Source organism: Mustela nigripes, chromosome 16, assembly GCF_022355385.1.
Source record: "Mustela nigripes isolate SB6536 chromosome 16, MUSNIG.SB6536, whole genome shotgun sequence".
NCBI classification, from domain to species: Eukaryota; Metazoa; Chordata; class Mammalia; order Carnivora; family Mustelidae; genus Mustela; species Mustela nigripes.
The window spans coordinates 19,449,799-19,469,286 of NC_081572.1; the positions used below are offsets into that span (position 1 = coordinate 19,449,799).

Sequence of the window (19,488 nt, forward strand, 5' to 3'; positions counted from 1 at the left end):
CACTTCGGGCTCCCAGTTCTCCTCCTGGGGTTCGCAGCGGATCGCTGTCTCTCTTCCTAACCCACCCCTCCCTCTATCCTCTCTCTCCCCCAACCCTTCTCCCTTCTCTCTCTCTCTGTCGTTCCAGGTTCTCCGCTGCTCTCTCTCTCCTTCCCACCCTCTCTCCTCTCACCTCCCCCTTCCCCAGCCTCTCTCTCCCGGCACGCGCAGCTTTCCCGGACCCCGCGCAAGCGCGCGCCTCAGCCCTGCTGCGAAAGGGCGGGGGTAGAGAGCCTCAGCCGCCGGGAAATACCCTGAATAACCCGAGGCTGGCAGGGACTGTGGCCACAGGGGTGGGGGAAGGAAGATAATGCCAGGGGAGCGTCCCGAAAAATCCAAGAAAAGCGGGGGTTGGCTATCTGGAGATGGAGGGAAGAGTAAGTAGAAGAATCTAACATTTTCTGAAGGCAAATTATGCTTCAGGCACCTATCCTAGGCACCCTCATAACCCTGTGAATTCGACATTTTTACCTTACTCCACTTTGCAAATGAAAAACCTGAGGCTCAAAGAGGTAAACTTACTCGAGGTCACACAGGTAGCTAGCAAATGATGATATTCCCAAACCCATTCTTTTTCTACTGGCAGGATAAAGAAAGAGAGAGAGAAAAAAAATTAGGGGGTGAAATGGAAAAATCTGGTAAAGAGAGCCCACAGACCCTAATCCCCACCGCCCTCTTGGTCCCTCTCCCCGCCCCTTCCTTCCTGTCCCACTAGTTTAACTTCTCTCCCCAGTGGCTATACCTCAGAAACCTGTGTAGCCAGAGATGGGGACGCAGCCCGCGGAGCAGGTGGGAGTGGGGGCTGGGGGGAAGGGTCATAGAGAGGGAGGGTAAGGCAAAGGGATGAGATTTTCCACCTGGTAACAAGTTTCAGCCATGCTTTGACCTATCCAGGTTATCTGGAGCCAACCGGGACCTGGGACCTTCCAGATAGATGGGGCTGGTGATGTAAGGCTTAAGTTGGGGGATGGGACTGGGCTGAGGGGAATGGTAAGCTGAACCTAGGGGTCTGATGTTGCAACAGGGACCAGGAAACCTGAGGCCCAACCCTTGAGATCCCCCCTGTCATGAGTAGTTCAGTGCACCTGTACTGGAGGTTAGAGGCGGGGTTGGGAGTGGAGAAAAGAAAAGACTTTGCGACCCTCTCCACACCATGCCTGGAGTCCAGGGAGGGACCAGCTCTGAGGCAAAGCCTGCATGTGGTTGTTCTTCCAGGAGAGGGCGCTGCAAACAGACCGGAACCTCCAGATTTATTGATAATAGAAACCCTGACCTAAGGAGAGCACAAATGCTTCACATCCATTATCTTCCTTATTTCAAACAACTTTGCCAACTTTGGGCTGGTCAGGATTTCTAATCTCCACATTGTATATTAGGCAACTGAGCTCCAGAAAGTCAAGGTCATCCAGAAAGCTGGATGCAGAGACAGGAGGCCTGTTGGAGGGTGTGTTAAGAAGAGTTCAGAAAAGAGTTTGTATCTTCTCCCCTCTGTACTGTTGTCACACAGCAGCCCCCAGCTTGGAAGGTATGTGTGGGAGGGGGAGGTGTGTGGGAAGATGTCTCATAATGTCCCTCTCATTCTGACCTCCCCAGGTCTCCTGGGGCCCCTACTCTGGGGAGGATGAGGAGGCATACTCCGCGGAACCGTTGCCAGAGCTCTGCTACAAGGCGGATGTCCAGGCCTTCAGTAGGGCCTTCCAACCCAGTGTCTCCCTGGTGGTAGCTGCACTGGGTCTGGCTGGCAATGGCCTGGTCTTGGCCACGCACCTGGCCGCCCGTCGGGCTGTCCGATCGCCCACCTCCGCCCACCTGCTCCAGCTGGCCCTGGCCGACCTTTTGCTGGCCCTAACCCTGCCCTTCGCTGCAGCAGGGGCTCTGCAGGGCTGGAGTCTGGGAAGTGCCACCTGCCGTGCCATCTCCGGCCTCTACTCAGCCTCCTTCCACGCCGGCTTCCTCTTCCTGGCCTGTATCAGCGCCGACCGCTACGTGGCCATCACGCGGGCTCTCCCCGCAGGACCGAGGCCCTCTGCTCCGGGCCGCGCACACATGGTCTCAGCCATCGTGTGGCTGCTGTCGCTGCTCCTGGCGTTGCCTGCTCTCCTTTTCAGCCAGGACGGGCAGCGGGAAGGCCAGCGGCGCTGCCGGCTCGTCTTCCCCGAGGGTCTCACGCAGACGGTGAAGGGGGCAAGCGCGGTGGCGCAGGTGGTCCTGGGCTTCGCGCTGCCGCTGGGCGTCATGGCCGCCTGCTACGCTCTCCTGGGCCGCACGCTGCTGGCCGCCAGGGGGCCGGAGCGCCGGCGTGCGCTGCGCGTCGTTGTGGCCCTGGTGGCGGCCTTCGTGGTGCTGCAGCTGCCCTACAGCCTCGCCCTGCTCCTCGATACGGCTGACCTGCTGGCTGCCCGCGAGCGGAGCTGCCCTGCCAGCAAGCGCAAGGACCTGGCGCTGCTGGTTACCGGAGGGCTAGCCCTGGCCCGCTGCGGCCTCAACCCCGTGCTCTACGCCTTTTTGGGCCTGCGCTTCCGCCAGGACCTGCGGAGGCTGCTGCGGGGTGGGAGCTGCAGCCCAGGGCCTCACCCCCGCGGCCGCTGCCCCCGCCGGCCCCGCCTCTCTTCCTGTTCGGCTCCCACTGAGACCCACAGTGTCTCCTCCTGGGGCGACTAGGGCTGCGAATCAAGGAGGGGAGCGCGGGATTCCAGGGAGGGTAGTGGGAAAGGGCGGGGGGGGGGTACTGAGAAGGAGGTAGGGACCTAAAGGAATTGCTTCTGTACTTTGCCACATTAAATTGATAACATGGAAATGAGATGCAACCCAACAACTGTTACTATTTTTGAGTCACCGACTTGGAAGTGATTTGCAGCAGGGCAGAACTGGTGCGTTCCCCCTCCCCTTTCAACTCGCTTGGCTCCGAGTGGAAGGCGCTGAGAGTCTGGGTGGGGGTGTGCAGAGCTGCTGAGCCTGCTGAAGCTCTAGGCACTGTCACTCCCTCCACCTTCACCTGGTCTCTTCGAACAAGATGTGAGGTCGGAAAGCTGCCAAGGGGGGAGGGCTGGGGTTCCTCTTAAAGTAGCACAAGGAAGAGCTTTCTAACAACTACGGTGCTATCCAGTAATGGCTGCCTTAGCAAGTACGGAGTTCCTGGCCTCCGGAATGTTCAGGCCAAAGCTGTTGGGGACTGTGCGTGCCTGTGCATGGTGTGGTGACAGTGCCCAGGAGATTCCAGTTTTGGGTAGGGTCTTGAATTAGATTATCACTTTACAATCTCTTCTAAAATTCTGTGGCGGGGGAAAAAAAAAAGGAAAAAAGGTAATTAAAAAAGTTGAGTCGGAGTTTTTCACCTTGGAGAAAAACCAAGGAGAGAATGCCAATTTGAAAATTTCCAGAGTCGTTATCATGGGCGTGGTGGGGTGGGGGGTAACTGCTGTTCTCCATCTTCCCTGGGGAAAGGATCAGAGGAAATGTGCTGAGCCTGCCGGAAAGAGAGAGGTTAGACATCGGAAAGAACTTTCCTGCAGGCAAGGGCCTGGGATCCAGACAGGGAGGAGAGTGTATGGTTCGAATGTCTCCGTCTCGAGGAAATCTCAGTGCTGCCCACTGTCATCTGGGGCGAGGGCAAGGCCGGGACGGCCTCTGATGGTCGCACGGATTCCTGGTCTTTGTTTTACACAAGCACGGTAGGCAGGATGGTGTTCACGTGCGACAACTCTTGCAGTTTAATATCCGGTCAGCAAAGCTGCCCGGACCACTCCAGCCTGGAGTCTGGGGACCCGGAGCAAGAAGGGCGGGGCGTGGCGGGGAGGTCTCAAGGGAGGCGCTGGCCCGACGTCCCCGCCCTGTCCCGCCCTGCCCAGCGCTGGCTGGCTTTCCTTCCCAGAGCCTCCGGCGGCAGAGACCGAAAGCCACCGCCACCAGGGGACAGAATCCAGGGAAGGCCCGGAGATGGCGCCGATCCTCCGAAGGTCCGACAAGCCAGCCACTGGGGGCCAACCTGGAACCCTCCACCGGAGACCGCGGGAATCGCCGCTGAGTCAGCAACGCACGCGCGCGCCCGCTGTCGCCCTGGCCCCGCCCCGTCCGCGGCCCCGCCCCACCCGGTCCGTTTAGCGCCTCGCTTAACCCCTTCAGACTCAGGACCTCAGGCTATATTCCCCGAGAGGCCTCCACTCTCTTCGAAGACCGTAGAATCCTCTTGAGTCTTGAATCACTCTCCCCACTGAAGTTCAGTGAGCTGTGCGCTCGAAATTGGGTTTAATTTCCGACCTGGGTCTGCACTTCCCCGACTCTGCCTCAGCTTCTGCACCTTAAAAAGGAGGTGACTCAGACCAAAGAATTGGACTACTCCATCCAGGGGCGGAGGGCCGCCTCTAGGGCTGGGCCTGGCGCAGGTAGCTAAAGATCGTTTCTTTCTTAGGGTCCCTGAGACGAGACAGGGATTCAGAGAGCAGCAGACGGGCCTTCCTCTATGCCCTATGTCCTTCGTTCTCCAATGCTCCTTCTCGAGAGGGTTTTTAATCTGCTGGTTGGTGAGCCAAGAGTTAAAACAAGGGCATGAAGGCGGGCTTCCGTGACATCACCAGCACTCCGCGTCCGACCTCGGGGACGGGGGCGTGGCTGACATCGCACCGCCCCCTCCCTCTTTATTCCTCAACTCCTCCCCGCTGTCACCAAGCCAGGGGCACATGATGCAACCCGCCGCGGTTTCAGTGGCCTGATTGGTGGCCGCGCCCGGCGCCAGGCACAGGGATTGGGCAGGGGAGACTGTGACGAAAACTGCACCCTGCCCTGTAAAGAAGGGAGGAGAGAAAGAGAGGGAAAGGGGGGGCCCTCGGAGGGGAGGGGGCTGGGGAGGCGGGGTCCCGGCGCTGTGCTCGCGCCCCTAGCGCGCCAGTCCCGGGGCTGCAGGGAGCGCAGCGCGCGCGGCCCGGGCCCCGGCCACCGGACACCCTACCGGACACGACCCTCCCTGAAGCTTGGACAACTGCCCACCTCGGACATTGCACCGGACACTGCCCCCCACAGGGCTGGACACTACAACGGACACTACTTCCCAGCTCCGGACATTGCTCCCCCACACCCAGCCTTGGACGCTTTCCCCCTCCCCCTTCGGGGGCCCAGACACCGAGCCCCCCGCAGGCTCAGCAAGCGACCCCTTGCAGCCCAGCGCCAGACACTGCCTCCTCCTAGTCCCCTCTCCCTTCCCCTCCTCCCGCCGCATAATTCCCCCGCTGGGGTCAGAGCCCCGCCAGTTTCTCCGACCCCCTGCAGCTCGGCCCGGCTGCCCGCGCCCCCATCCCCCGGCTGCTCGCCCGGATGCCTCTCCCCGGGGGATTGTGGTGGCTCCTCTGCTGCCGTCGAGGCTTTACTCTTCTGCACCGGGACTACGGGGACGGCGAGCTTAGCGGGGACGGGGACGAGGACGAGGACGAGGAGACCTTTGAGCTGCGGACCCCGAGTCCAGCGGGCGGCGGGAGGGTAAGTCCCTGGGGGTTTGGAGCCTTGTCTCAATCCCTCTCACCACAAGCGGCCGTCACGTCTGATCCTGCTCCAGACTCCAGCCAAACGCCGTGCTCTGGGCCGACGGGGACGTGGGAGAGGTTTTTGCCTGGGGGGCCAAGAGCCCCCAGGAGCTCAAGGAGCAGCCCTACTCGGGATGTGCCTGTGGGCCTCGCGCCGCATGCTGGGCGCTGTCCACCTGCTAGGGGCCCTGAGGCAGGGGAGGCGTCACGCGTGGCCCGACCTGGCCCTGCCTCTCCCTTCCCCGCCGGGCCCGCGTCCCATCCCGTCTCCTTCCGCCTCCGCCAGCGCCGAGGAATGTGGCGAGGCCGGCTGGGCGGCTCGGACGCCTGGGTCCGCTCCGCTCCCAGTTCGTGAGCGCTGAGTGCTGGGGCCAGATGCCGGAGCTCCCGCCGCGGGGACCTGGGAGAGGGGGAGAAGGCATCCTCAGATTGGGGTCCGTGGCAGGGACCCCACGGAGAGGGAGCTGGGGGCCACAACTCTTCGAGGACCCCTCGTCATTACCCTGCCACTCAAGACAGAACTCTCGGCCCTCCCTGGTGAGGCTCCTGGGGAATCCCTGAGGGGATGGTGAGGGACACTTGGCTCCTTGGTTTTGTGGACTCTCCCCGTGGGGAAACTGAGGCTGGATTGGTCTGGAAGACCTCCATACCCTGAGGTCCCCTCCGGATTCCCCTGCACACCGGCAACCAGACTCCCTTGTGCAATGGCTTGGGTCAGGCTCCCATCCCCCGCTCAGGGGTCCCCAGCAGGCCCGGTGGCTCGGTGCCCGGGTGGGGCGGGCTGCGCCGCTGGGGCCGGCGCCAGCACCTGGCGGAGGCGGAGGGCGGATAAATATAGAGGGGGGTGGAGGGAGGGAAGCAGGGGACTGAGATTAGGAGAGTTGGACTAAGAGAGTGGTCAGCACCTGCCCCCGCGGCGGTGTGGCTAAGAACTCCTCTTGGCCCCTTCAGAAAGGTGGGTCTGCGTCCCAGGAAGGCACAGGACCCAGGCGTCCCCAAGCTTCCAGCCTGGGCTGGGTCAGTTCTGTGAACCACGGCTCTGTGAACCACGCCATTGCCTCCCTCATGCTCCACCTCCACTCCCCTCCCCCGAGCTTGGGGACAGGTGTCCCTGCCCCCCTCCCCCCCCCTCCTGGCTTTAGCAGTCTGGGCGCAATGGGACGCTGGCTTTAGCAGTCTGGGCGCAATGGGACGATGGCACAGTTCCTGCCTGACCTGGCTCCTGGACGGGATTTTGGCCTCTCTCAGGCCCCATTCTCCTGTTGAAGTTCCAGGGCAGGAGGTAGAAGGGCAAAATCCTGAACTGTACCTCTCCTGGAGAGCGTGTGCCATTTTTCTGCGTGCTCTTCCAGAGCCCCAGCAAAGGGGGAGGGTCTCTGCTTACCATTAAGTTTCAGGAGTGTCTGTGGGAGGGCATAAGAAGTTCTTGAAGAAAGCCCTATACTGAAAAAGTCCCACTTCCCTTCATCCAGCTCTGTGCCCACCACCTGCCTGTGTGCCAGCCAATGAAGGGGAAATGAGGAGGAGGGGGTGACTTCCAACAAAAAGGAGTTTCATCCACCTCTTCCTTTTCAAAGATGGGGAAGCTAGGGCCCAAAGACTGAGAGGATCTGTGAAGGTTCCAAGCCAGTGATTCGAGTTAGTGGTCAGACTGTTACTAGAATCCAGGTCTCCCCACTGGACTCCCTGCACAGTGCTCTTTCCAGCCTATCCCGCCCTGATTTAAATCTTCAAAGGGAAACAGAGACAACGCGGGAGCCTTGACTTCTTAGCTGGGGCTGTTCTGTAGAGACTGGCAGAAGGGGCTTCCTCTTGGCATCAGCTCTCTCCCTCATGATCACGACCCTGCTCCTTGATCCCTCAATTCCCTGAGCAGCGCTCTCCTGGGGGCAGAAGCCGCGGGCATCCCGCGATGACGCCTCTGATCCTGAGGGCTGCTTCCCTGTTTCCCCAGGGCCCCCTGGACCTGACGCTGACTCAGCCGGTGAGGAGTGCGCAGGTCTCAGACAGGTGAGCACGGCCCCTGCGTCTTAGGGTATGAAGCCCCCCCCCCAAGCCTGTTCCCGGGACCCCAATCCTCACAGTCTGCCCTCCCGCAGTTGTGCAATAAGGGAGAGGCCTTACGCCGGACGCTGTGGTTTGGCCGGGGTCCCGGGGGGGCGGTCCGACTGGGGGCGCGGGGAGAAAGGGGGGGTCTGGGCTATTTCTGGTGCGAGGTCAGAACGGCCCAGCGGTTCCCACAGCCTGGGGGAGGGGTGTCCAGACCCGGAGCAGGCTCCCCTCGCGGTCTGGGGAGCACCGACAGAGGAGCCCCCTGGAGGCGGGGTGCTGGACCGACAGCCTCGCCCAATCCTCCCTCCCCTCTGGCCCAGGCTGCAGAGCTGGGAGGAGACGCGGAGCCTCATCCCGGAGAAGGGGCCGCCCGAGGAGGACCCGGACGTCGTCGTGAAAGGTGGGGACCCACCTCAAGCACTCTGGAAGTCCCAATCCCAACCCTCCAGGGGATAACGTCTTCTCTTGCTCATCCCCTTTTTCTCCCACCCCTCCCCCCAGGTTGGCTGTACGGAGAGCCCCGCGGAGGAGGGGCTCGGCCCTGGTTGCCCCCGCGCCGGGCCTGGTTCGTGCTCACCCGGGACTCCCTGGACCAATTCAGTAGCAGCGGGAAGGGGGCGCGGCGCCTCAGGAGCCTCGTGCTCACCAGCTTGTGCTCGGTGACCGGCCCGGAGCGCCGTCCCAAGGAGACCGGTGAGGCTTCGTAGGGGAGCTCTTGTACTTCCCTGCTATCGGCCCCGTCCGGCCCTGATTGCCCTCCATGGCCTCTCTTTCCCCAGGTCTGTGGTCAGTCACCGTGTCTGGCCGGAAGCACAGCGTCCGGCTCTGCTCCCCGCGCCAGGCAGAGGCGGAACGTTGGGGTCTGGCTCTGAGAGAAGTGATCGCCTCCAAGGCGCCCCTGGAGACCCCTACCCAGCTGCTGCTGAGGGACATTCAGGTGTGACAGAGAGGACTTCATGGAGAAAGAGGAGGGTGGCGGACCCAGAAGCCTCCTGAGTTTGTGGGGAGCCCCTTTTTCCATCCTTGTGACTCCTTCCCTGATTCTAGGAAAGTTGTGGGGACCCGGAAGCCGTGGCCCTTATTTACCGACGGAATCCAATCCTGAGGCACACCAGTGGGGCCTTGTATGCTCCACTCCTGCCCCTGCCCTACGGTGTCAGTGCCCCAGGTGAGTGGTGGCATGGCTCCAGTCCTTTGGATGGGGAATCTGAATGCCTCACTTGACAGGGACTTAGAAGTCCAAAGGAGGCCCAGCCTCTCACTTTTCAAAGGGCTGAGAATGGACGCTGGCTGGATTGATACCTAGGCTGGAGGAGAGGGAAGCCAGCACAGGAAAAAATGCCCCCTTTGACCACCTGTCTATGGGTCTCGTTCTGACTACTGGTATTCCTTCATGAGTTTTTACACTCTATTTTTCTTTATGCTCTTTAGACCCCGCATACTATGTTTTCAACTGCTGGAAAAGCCAGCACTGTGGGGAGTGGGCTGGCCTCGTTCGGCTATATCTCTTCCCTAAAAGGAATAGTGAGAGTCAGGTCCTAAAAGTAGAAGATTGAGGGGAGCTGGGAGAAGAACCCTTGTTTCCTGACTCCCAGTCCAGCCTGCTTTCTGGCCCATGGTGGTGGGCTTTTAGTGCCCAGTTGCAGAATCTGGGGTTTGAACCTGTGTCCTTCAGTCAACCTCTGGAGCTCACTAACTTAGAGAACAGCCCCAGTGGCTCCCCCCCCCCCCCCCCCCGGGGAGGTGCCTGGGAGGCTCTGTGGGGACCACTGCTTTCCCTTCACTCTTCCTGTCGTTGGTACTCTCCCCTCCTTGCCACCCCCTGTCCCTTTACACTCCCTCTGACCTTTTCCTGGTTCATGCCTTCCTTTCAGGGCCCAGCTCTGTGTCCCCTCTCCAAACCGTCCCTCCGCCCCCACCCTCCCGCAGGTCCGGGCTACGCACCCTTGCGCGAGGAGGCGGTGCGGCTGTTCCTGGCGCTGCAGGCGCTGGAGGGGGCGCGGCGCCCCGGGCCCCTGATGCAGGGTGTGCTCCAAACCTGCCGGGACCTGCCCGCGCTCCGCGACGAGCTCTTCCTGCAGCTGGCTAAGCAGACCTCGGGCCCCGCAGGCCCCCCCGGGCCCCCAGCTACCCAAGACCCTGCGGCCCTTCGGTACTGGCAGCTCCTCACCTGTATGAGCTGCACCTTCCGGCCCGGGGGAGCTGTCCGCGGGCACCTCCTGGGGCATCTGGAGAGGTGAGAGGGGAGGGCTGGGGTAAGGACAAGGTAAGGGAGCTGCAGGCCAGGGAGAGAATGGCAGGCCTTGCCAAACCGAGGGTCGGAGAACTTAGACCCAGAGAGAGGAAGAGACTTGACGGCTGCTAATATGCTCAGGGTCTTTGTGGGAATTACCAGATCATATCCCACTTTCCGGCAGAAGGACTGCAAAAGGTGCCCCCCTTGAGGCAGAGGAGTTGCTAAGGGCTGCTTTTCCTCTGGGCTGAGGCAGTCTAGCCAGCGCTTCTAAGTTGCAGAGCGGAATGGGGCTGGATTTTGGATTTCAGCGCGGAAGATCATGGAGAGACTTTGGCAAGCGGGAGGGCGCGGTTAGGAGAGAGCTGTCGGAGCCTTAGAAAGTAATTGAGCTCCAGCAGTGCTCCAAGAGTAGAGAGCCGGTCGCTAGATCCAAGCAACTTAGAGTTGGAAGGGTGGGAATCCGTGAGAGTAAAGAAATGGTACAGTAAGAAGGCGAGAGGGATGGGGAGAAGGAAAGCCCTCTGAGCACTAAACCTCGGGTTTTCTCTAACCCAGGACGGAGCAGGCGCTCCCGGACACGGAACTGGCGGAGTACGCGCGCTTCATCAGGAAAGCGCTGGGCCGGACGCGCGGCCGCGAGCTGGTGCCTTCGCTGGCAGAGATTTCGGCGCTGAGCCAACGGCAGGAGCTCTTATGCACCGTGCATTGCCCCGGGGCTGGTGCCTGTCCTGTGGCCATAGACTCCCACACCACGGCAGGCGAGGTACGGCCAGAAAAGACCTCTGAAACCTCAACCCGTCCTCCCAGCTTCCCATGCCCGGCCGTCCTGGTGCCTGGGCCCTAGGTGTGCCCACGTCTAAGATCTATCATTTGTGTAAGGCGTGTGTGTGGCGGGACCGGGAGACCTGAAAGAGTTCGTCAGTTGGCAAGACCCAGCGCGGTCTGATTTTCCCCTCTTGCCTCCTCCCCTCCAGGTTGCTCGAGAGCTGGTGGGACGGCTGGGCTTGGCCCGGAGCCGCAACGCTTTCGCGCTGTATGAGCAGCGAGGAGCCCAGGAGCGAGCCCTGGCCGGGGGTACTCTCGTGGCCGACGTGCTCACCAGGTTTGAGAAGTAAATGTCCAGCCCCAGCCCCGCTCTCCGGTAACCCATCTGCCTCTCAGCTCCGGTCAGTCCCTGTGCAAACATTTATCGAGCGCGGGCCACTGGCCCTGCACGGTCACGTTTGCCGGTGCACGGAGGGGCCCTGACCGCTGGCGGTTTGCTGTCAGATTTCCAAGCGTCCCAAACATCTGGCCCGCCTTCAGCATGGCCCCGCCCCCCATCCCCGCCCGCGGTGGCCGACGCCTTGGAGGGGGTCTCTCTTCTGCCTGGCATCGAGTCCTCCTCTCTTTTGCAGTTTGGCGGTGGAGGAAGCCGGGCTGGACGACTCCCCGGACTCTGGTTGGAGACTGTGTCTGCGTCTTCACGGGCCCCTGCACCCTGAGGGGCTGTCCCCAGACGGTCACGAACTGCCTTTCCTCTTTGAGCAGGTGAGCATCTCCAGCGTTCACTGCCCCTCCAAAAGACATCCCCCGCCCCCAGCCTGGACCCCTCGCTTTCCGGGCCGTCACTTTTAACTGTTATGGCAACCTCGCGGGAGGCTTTACTCGAACCCAGACGTCAGACTTTGCACCCCCCAGGTGTGCTCGCCGCCACTCCCGCGCTGACACCCGGTGCCTCCTCCTAGGCTCACGCTCTGCTACTGCGCGGCCGGCCGCCCCCGCCCGACGACACGCTGCGCGCCCTGGCGGCGCTGCGTCTGCAGAGCCTGCACCGAGACTTCTCCCCGAGGGCGCCCCTGCCGCGCCTGGACCGCCTGCTGCCGCCCTCCGCCCCGCCGCGGGACGACCCTCCCCGCCCCGTCCCTCGGCCTCCACCCTCCGCCGCCCTGCTGGCCGGGGCGATCTGGAGCCCGGGCCTAGCCAAGAGGCGGGCGGAGCGGACCCGACGTGGCGGCGGGGCAGGCGGCCCGGCGGGAAGCGCGGCCCGCGAGGGAGGAGGTGGCGTGGGCACGGCGGCTGCTGTGCTGGGCGGCTGGAAGCGGCTACGGGGCATGGGCCGAGCTGAGGCCATGGCTGCCTACCTGGCCCTGGCGGCGCAGTGTCCAGGGTTCGGCGCTGCTCGGTATGACGTTCTGGAGCTGAGCACGGTGAGGGGGAGAAGGGAGAGGGGACTCTGGCGGCCCAAGCCCTACACCTCTGCCCCAGAGCCACAGGCCCCACTGTGGGTCATCTCACTCCCCACACCTGACCCTCTCAAACCCCAGGAGTCACTGGCCCTTGGACTCTCCCCTCTCCAGAGGCGTCAGCCCTTCCACACATGCCTTGTGAATCACAGAGGGGACTGGGACACTCCTGCTCACAGCTGTCTCCCCACACCAAAAATAATGCGGCGGGGTCCCCTACGTCCACCCTGACTCTACCCATCTGTCCCTAGGAGCCTGGTGGGGGCACTCCACAGAAGCTATGCCTGGGCTTGGGAGCCAAGGCCATGTCCTTCTCCCGGCCGGGTGAGACAGAGCCCATCCACAGTGTCAGCTATGGCCACGTGGCCGCCTGCCAGCTAATGGGCCCCCACACCCTGGCACTGAGGGTGGGAGAGAGCCAGCTCGTCCTGCAGAGTCCCCAGGTGAGTGGGAAGAGGGTGTGGAAGAAGGAAGGAAGGGAAAGGATGTTAAGAAACATTTTATTAATGCTGAGCCAGGTACAGGTCTAGTCACTGGGGATCCAGCAGTGATCAAAGATAAGCTCGAGGTGCTTACATTAGGGCAGGAGGTCAGACACTAAATAAGGAATCAGAAACTATCTAAGACAGTAATAGATGCTACCAAGGGAAGGGTGGTGTGACACGAAGTGACTGGAAGGGGTCATAGCATTAGGTAGGACCGGCAGGAAGGGATACTGGAAGTGACATTTAGGCTAGCCACAGGAAGATCTGGGGAAACAGCATCCCAGGTAGAGGATATCACGGGTGGAAAGGCTCTGAGAAGGCAACCGCATTTAGAGAAGCAGAAAGACACAAGTACTGGCACCTAATGAGTGAGGGAGAGCGTGGTGGTGAGGAGGGAAAGGTTGCGAGGAGGGGGCAGCTCTCAGAAGGCCCTGGTGAGGAGCCTGGGCAAAGGATGAGACAAAGGAGAACGCAGTGACCCCTACCGCCCTTTGACCTCTGCCCTCTCTTAGGTGGAAGAGATCATGCAGCTGGTGAATGCCTACTTGCCCAATCCCTCCCCTGAGAGGCCTTGCAGCAGCCCTTCTCCTCCATGCCAAGACCTGCCAGACACCTCCCCTCCCAGCCAGCACCCGGGCCTGGACGAGCCCCAGGGACAGTCTGGCTGTTTGGGGCAGCTGCAGGACTGAGCCTGCCAAGAGGTCACGACCTCCCTTCTGCCTCCAGCCTGGACCTGGACTGCTCTGAGATTTGAGGGAACCATGGACCCTTTTGGCCCTGCAGGGACAGGGCACACCCCACACCCAAGGGCTGTAATGGGTGCCGATGATTTTCTAGTTTGTTTCTTAATTTATTTGTAGAAGAGAAGCGGAAAAAAAAAATCCTATTTACACAAACCCTTCCTGTGGGAGTGTTGTCTGTGGGACCAGTTAGAGCCCCATAGCTCAGCGCTCCACCCCTGGGGACGCCCACACTCTGAGCTTTTACCAGCACGGAGGGGAGTCTGGACACCACAGAGCTCCACCCTCCTTGACCTTCTGGATTTAACCTTCTCCTAGCCAGCAGGCTGCCACAGGGTGCTGGGTGGGGCAGGCAACAGGGCAGTTTGGGAAGCTGGCAATTACTCACACTCACTTCTCCATTGAGCAGCACAGGGGTGGCCTCCTGGCGTCCCTGAGGCCGGAAGGCAGTGAGTCATCAAGACTGGCACTACCCAGTTCCTACCCTGGTGTCCAGCATCTGGGCCCTCGTTGGGTCCATGTCGGTGTGCCTACTACTTTGGGTCTGGAATGGAGAGAAGCTTGGGACAGGATCAGACCCAAGAGCTTCTCTGGCACAGATAAATGCCTTATCAGGATGGGCTCAGCCCTACTCCTGAGTTCTGTTCCTGCTTTATCAAGCTAGGTTGAATTGGGTTGTGTTCCTAGGGATCTGATAGCCTTGGGCGCTGGGAATCCAGAGTCCCAGGTTTCCTGACCTGCTCAGTATGCTGCAGGCCCTCCTTCACTAGCCTAAACAGCCTACTCCCTGAGTGGAAGAGTCTGGGGCAGTGATCCACCCCGGGGGCAGAAGCTCAGGCACCGAGGACAGGGCAGACCTCAGTAACCCTCAGGGCTGACTCAGGTAGAGTGGCCTGGTTCTAGGCAAGGTATGCCAATGGAAACAGTGACCACATTGACACCCGGATTAGTGGTAAGAAGCTACAGCAGGTAAAGGACACATGCCTGGGAACTGGGAGGGAACATGGGTCACCCCCCCCCACCATATTCACACTCTGACTATATGCACAACACAGCTTTATCACTTTATTAGAGATAACAAGCATATTAAGGGTCAGGGCAGAGGAGGGAGGAAGGAGGACCAGCGCCTGGGATGGAGATGATTCTAGAAAGGTTTTTTGGTGAGAGGAATCCATGCCACAGGGACCAGGCATTATGGGGACTGTGCTTACTGTCCAGGGGAAGTGGTGGCAAGGAAGTCACTGCTCCTGAGTCCCCCAGGAGATGTAGTCTGGCCGCGTGGCTGCGTGGTACTCATCGATGAGTTCCTGCACCACCTCCCTGGACGTGTCCAGCTCGTCGAAGTTCTCCTTGAAGATGTCCTCCTTGCGGAACTGCTCCAGGAAGGCCTCCCGTTTCCGCAGCTTGTCATACTGCTGGCAGGAACTTTCAAAGAGCTGAAAGAGATAGAAATCTCCAGGATGGGAACCCGTGCAAGATAAGGGGCTGGAATGGAATGGGGCACAATGATAAGAGTGGCTAGTGGAACAGACTGGTCAGTGAAGCCCAGGAGATTAGGCTCACCGAGGAGATGCTGGTGTGGTTGGCCATCATGAGCCCACTGACCCGGTGGGCCGAAGGCAGGTAGGGAGACTTCCTTGACAGGGCCACCTGGATGCTGGCAGGGCCCCAGGGGATGAAGTTGGCCAGCTTCCGTTCCCGGATCCTCTGCAGACTCTTGTGGACCTGAGGGGAGGGGTGCACGCAGCAGTGGTGGTGGTAGCCTCTCCTCTACCCCTGCGGGGCCCGGGGGTGGCACGAAGGGGCCTCACCTACCTGGGTGGGGTCCACCTCCCCCTGGATGATGTTGAGGATGGCGATGTAGCAGTGGTTGGTCTGGCGATCCCGGCCCGTGGACACCATCACGTTCTTGGGCTGCAGCAGCCGCCTCATGACATCCAGGACCGTGGTCTTCCGCACGCTGGCCACCTGAGGGGACAGTGGGCCACAGGGCCCGGGCCCGCACTCAGGCCACCGTCCAATGCTTCAGCCCTGTCCGACTTGGGCTAGTGTGGTTTCTTGGGGAAGGGTCTCGAGATCCAGGTGTACACTGAGCCTCTGCTGTGGGACTGAGTCCTCCTTAGCTTGGCAAGGTCATGGCCCTGTGCGGGACCGTCTGCAGACCCCACAGAGCCTGGGCCCTGAGGGGAGGGAGCCAGAGGCACAGGACAGAGGAGAGCAGGTCAGCGTGGAGTTGGACGGTCTATGCCGGTCCTGGAGCACAGAGCCTCTGGGGGCCCCAAGGGACAGCTCCTGGGGCAGCAGGGGGACAGAAAGGCGAGGGCAGGGCCTGCCGCGACTGCTCCTACCGACTGGTCCGTGGTGAGTGGGGTGTAGCCCGTCATGAGGAAGTGGAGTCGAGGAGTGGGAATGAGCGAGGCGATGAGGCCGATGAGGTCGTTGTTCATGTAGCCGGGGTAGCGCAGGGTGGTGGTGCTGGCTGACATGATGGTGGACACCTGGGGACAGGAGTGCGTGCCGTGGGCCTTGGCCCCATGGAGGGATGGGAGTTCCCTTCCCAAGGTGGACCCCAGCCAGGAGGGGTTCCGGCCCAGAGAGTCTGGGAGTGGGGGCTCACCAGCTGGTTGATCTGGGAGAAGGACGGGTTCTGGATGTGCAGGCGGTCTGTGGCGATCCGGTTCAGGGCTGTGTTGTCCAACACCACCTGGGGGGGACAGAAGAGGGTCACGGCACCTTTTTGAGGAGAAAGGGGGCAGAGAGATAAGTTATTAGCTTAGCAGGGTGCCTGGATGGCTCAGTGGGTTAAGCCTCTGCCTTCGGCTCAGGTCATGATCTCAGGGTCCTGGGATCCAGCCCCACATCAGGCTCTCTGCTCAGCGGGGAGCTTGCTTCTCCCTTCTCTCTCTGCCTGCCTCTCTGCCTACTTGTGATCTCTCTCTGTCAAATAAATAAAATCTTTAAAAAAAAAAGTTATTAGCTTAGCCCCCTCTAAACTCCAAAACCAGGGTGTAGGTATGTTAATATAAAAAAGGAAACTACTGTCTCAGGGGCATCACCAGACACTTTTCTCTCATCCAGTAAACAAATGTGATTATCTCCACGTGCCATGCATGTGCCTGGCTCTGTAGATACCATGGGGGATAAAACAGGCATGGTCTGTCCCCCTCACAGAAAAGTATGGTTACAGCCTGAAATATGCACAAAGGATTTGACCTTGAATGGGTGGTCAGGGGAAGTCTGACTCCAAAAGTGACCCTTGGGCTGAGAATTTAAGCACGAGTAGGCATTAAACAGGCTAAATGGGGACATATATCAGGCAGTATACATGTTCTTAAGAGTCCTGCTGCCTAAAGGGACTATAACCAACTTGGAGTCAACTCATTTAATAATTTGGGCCACTGGGAATGGCTTTGTTGGTCCTCTGTTCTCTAGGCAAGGACTTGGGAAGGGCAGGGTGTCTATGTCTCACAGGTTTGAGGAGGTGGACCAGAGCCACCCACTCTCTTTTCCAGTGCTCACCACACAATCTGCGTTCTGGGTCAACCTCTTGAGTGTGAGCAGGGAGTTGTAGGGCTGGACCACCACATCGCTCATCTCATCTTGGTTGGGAAACACTGAATACGTTTGCACCAGCTTCTTGGGGTACCTGGGGGTGAAGAGGGAAAGGGGAATGTGACACAGTGAACTGGAAGGACTCCCATCACTGCCCATCTTGGTCTTCTCTAGAGCTTACACGACCATTCCTTTCCAAGTGTCACCAAGCCCTTGGTACAAAAGGGGGGCAAGGACAGAACTGAGTGGTCAGAACCCAGGAGCCAAAAAGAATAAACCTAAAGCATCAAACCCATCAAACCCTTAAGGTCCCTCTTCACCCTGGGAAAACCCCTTCCTGGGAGTTCTTGCTTCCAAGACGTTCCCTGGATGGCCAGGCTCCGTTCCTACCAATGACTCAAAATGACAGTGCCAGACCTTCCAGTCCAAGAGAAAAAAATCAATAAAAAGGAAAGACCCTACCCACGGAACCAGGGCTAATGCCCTCTCTCCCAACACAGGCTTACCTGTCATTCAGTCGTTCGAGAAGGTAGGATCCCAGGCCAGAACCTGTCCCCCCAGCAATGGAGTGACACAGCACAAAGCCCTGCATGGGGAGGGATGAAGAAGCAGTCTCCAGGGATGTGGGGCAGAGGCTCCAGGCTTGTCTCATTCCCTACTCCCAACACACTCATGTCTCAAGGCTTCTTCTGTGTCTATCCAGGCTGACACTCCTTGGGAAGGAAGACTCATGCTTAAGGAGCTGATGCCCTCCAGATGAGGATCTCCTTGAGGACAAGTACTGTACCTTATTTACCTCGATACCTCACATAGGATACTCAAAAGATTAGTTTTTAATAGAATTGCCCCCCATCACACCACGTGTTCAGGAACATCCTGACCTTTCCCAGCACTTTTCAGTCTTGTTTTCCATTCAGCAGGGGCGGAGCCTCACCTCCAAGCTGTCACTTCCATCTGCTTCTCGGTCTATGATGTCAAAAATGTCTTCATGGATTTTCTCACCCTGTAGAGAAAGAATGAGAGGGAGGGTGAGGATGAGGGTCCTGGGGAGTATCTCTTTTCAGCACCAAGAACTCTACCCTGGGACACTCTCAAGCAGAGTCTCCGCCACCACCCTCAACCCCAAAAAAGCTACTTTGCAAACGATTTGCAATCTGCCTAAACCTCTCCCTGGCTGTCCCTCTTGTCAGGTTATTCCATTGTCTCTTATTTATTGTCAGTCTGGTCTAGTCAAATTCCCAGGATGCCTGAGCCTGCCTTGCCCTGGGGATGGAACATCAGGGGTTTGGGGGATGGTCACCCGGATACCTGCGAGAATCCACTGGCCCAGTTATTGCCAGCTCCTCCTCCATGCTCCGACAGGTAGATGTTCTCTGGGTTGTAGAGCTTCGCATAGGGGGAGTTGAGGATGGAGTGGATCACCCGGGGCTCCAAGTCCAGCAGCACTGCCCTGGGGATGTAGTGCTCATCGTCTGCCTGCCAAGGGGCATCCAGCAAGGGGGCACACTCAGCTAAGGCCCAGCCCTCCATCCTCCCAGCTCTGGCTCCTGCCTGCCCTCCCTCCTCAAGCCTCCCGCCCTGGTTCCTCTGCCCAGCGGGTCTCCCGGTACCAGGCCCCTGCCCTTCCCTCAGACCCCCTGACCAAGTCGCTGGGGGCACCTGGTAGAAAAAGACGTCCTTGCGGTCAGTGCCCTCGGTGGCGAACTCCTCCACGATGCCCTCGGGGCTGATACCATGCTCGGCGCACAGCTGTTTCCAGAACTCGAACCCAACTGGGGGATGGGGAGAGATGCCTGCGTCGCTAGTCGTAAGGCCTCAGGCGCCCAGAGTCAGGCTTAGAGGCTGTCACACTCAGAGGCTGCACCCAAGACACCTGGTCTGGGAGCTGTCACAGCCCAGGTGCGGCTCTCCAGCTGGGCGTGTTTGTCATGCGCAATAGGGCAGGGGGTTCATGGCAGGGAAAGGGGGACTGGAGGATGCCAAGCACTGGGAAGGACCCGAAGGGGCAAAACCGGAAGCTGGAGGGTCCCGGCGCGCGCTCGCTCGCTCACTCTGGTTGCCGCACTGGCCTAGCTGCAAGGTGATGATCTCCCGGGGCATCGCTCTTCAGACGTGGGCGCGCCAGCCCTGCCCCGCGGGAGTCACGGCGGAGACGAACGCCTGGCAGCCGGGCTCGCGGGACGTGCGGAGCGCTCGCTCGCTTTGCCTTTTGACGCGACTGCTCGGTCTGCGCGTGTGCACTGCAGGCCTCCCCGCTGCCGCCGGGCCGGGGAGCCCAACCTGGACATCATTTCCCCCACAGCACTTACAGCTGGAATTCAGCACAGGCGCAGTGTGAGGCCACGCCCCCTTCTGCTTGCCCACCCCAGTTCCGCGCCTGCGCGGTGAGACTCGCTGGGGCAGCCGGGGGCAGAGACCCGGGTGTGGGGGCGGGGAGGGGCGGTCCAGGAGGACCCCAGTCAGCTGGGCGTTGCGGGTAGGTGAGTCGGCTGGTGGCTCTTTTGGACAGAGGGGCTGGATTCAAGCCAGTCTTTTTTCAATGTCTATTTTTAAGTTAAATATACCTAACACAAAATTTATCTTACTCATTTTCAAGTGTACAGTTCTGTGTCATAACGACTGTTCTGCCACCGTCACTGTCATTCA

General features: G+C 60.0%; 3 protein-coding genes across 7 annotated transcripts; 2 read left to right on the forward strand and 1 right to left on the reverse strand.

Moving 5' to 3' along the window:
* Nucleotides 1-18: 18 nt before the first annotated feature.
* Nucleotides 19-3,137, forward strand: CCR10 (C-C motif chemokine receptor 10). 2 transcript variants are annotated; one of them, XM_059380782.1, is made up of 2 exons: nt 19-416; nt 1,633-3,137. In XM_059380782.1, the coding sequence occupies exons 1-2, from the start codon at nt 405-407 to the stop codon at nt 2,698-2,700; spliced, it is 1,080 nt and encodes a 359-aa protein (XP_059236765.1). In that variant the 5' UTR covers nt 19-404; the 3' UTR covers nt 2,701-3,137. The 2 variants fall into 2 exon arrangements, with proteins under 2 accessions (XP_059236765.1, XP_059236764.1); XM_059380781.1 differs by lacking the exon at nt 19-416 and adding an exon at nt 681-828.
* A 1,744-nt stretch (nt 3,138-4,881) lies between these two features.
* Nucleotides 4,882-13,441, forward strand: PLEKHH3 (pleckstrin homology, MyTH4 and FERM domain containing H3). Of its 4 annotated transcripts, none has more exons than XR_009400502.1 (13): nt 4,882-5,508; nt 7,507-7,562; nt 7,925-8,004; nt 8,106-8,297; nt 8,384-8,541; nt 8,652-8,772; nt 9,534-9,840; nt 10,396-10,603; nt 10,815-10,951; nt 11,238-11,370; nt 11,568-12,004; nt 12,317-12,508; nt 13,063-13,153. XR_009400502.1 is itself a non-coding variant. In XM_059380775.1 (13 exons), the coding sequence occupies exons 1-13, from the start codon at nt 5,347-5,349 to the stop codon at nt 13,237-13,239; spliced, it is 2,385 nt and encodes a 794-aa protein (XP_059236758.1). In that variant the 5' UTR covers nt 4,882-5,346; the 3' UTR covers nt 13,240-13,441. The 4 variants fall into 4 exon arrangements, 2 of the variants coding, with proteins under 2 accessions (XP_059236758.1, XP_059236757.1); XR_009400503.1 differs by having other exon boundaries at nt 10,815-10,942; XM_059380775.1 differs by having other exon boundaries at nt 11,568-12,029; nt 13,063-13,441.
* Nucleotides 13,442-14,335: 894 nt separating this feature from the next.
* On the reverse strand, nt 14,336-19,182 carry LOC132003568 (tubulin gamma-2 chain). The gene is made up of 11 exons (XM_059379100.1): nt 18,894-19,182; nt 18,502-18,614; nt 18,151-18,318; nt 17,777-17,845; nt 17,349-17,428; nt 16,810-16,936; nt 15,908-15,994; nt 15,639-15,788; nt 15,106-15,258; nt 14,854-15,015; nt 14,336-14,726 (listed from the first exon to the last, which is right to left on the reverse strand). Exons 1-11 carry the CDS (start codon nt 18,940-18,942, stop codon nt 14,529-14,531), a joined length of 1,356 nt encoding a protein of 451 aa, XP_059235083.1. The 5' UTR covers nt 18,943-19,182; the 3' UTR covers nt 14,336-14,528.
* Between the last annotated feature and the right edge of the window lie 306 nt (nt 19,183-19,488).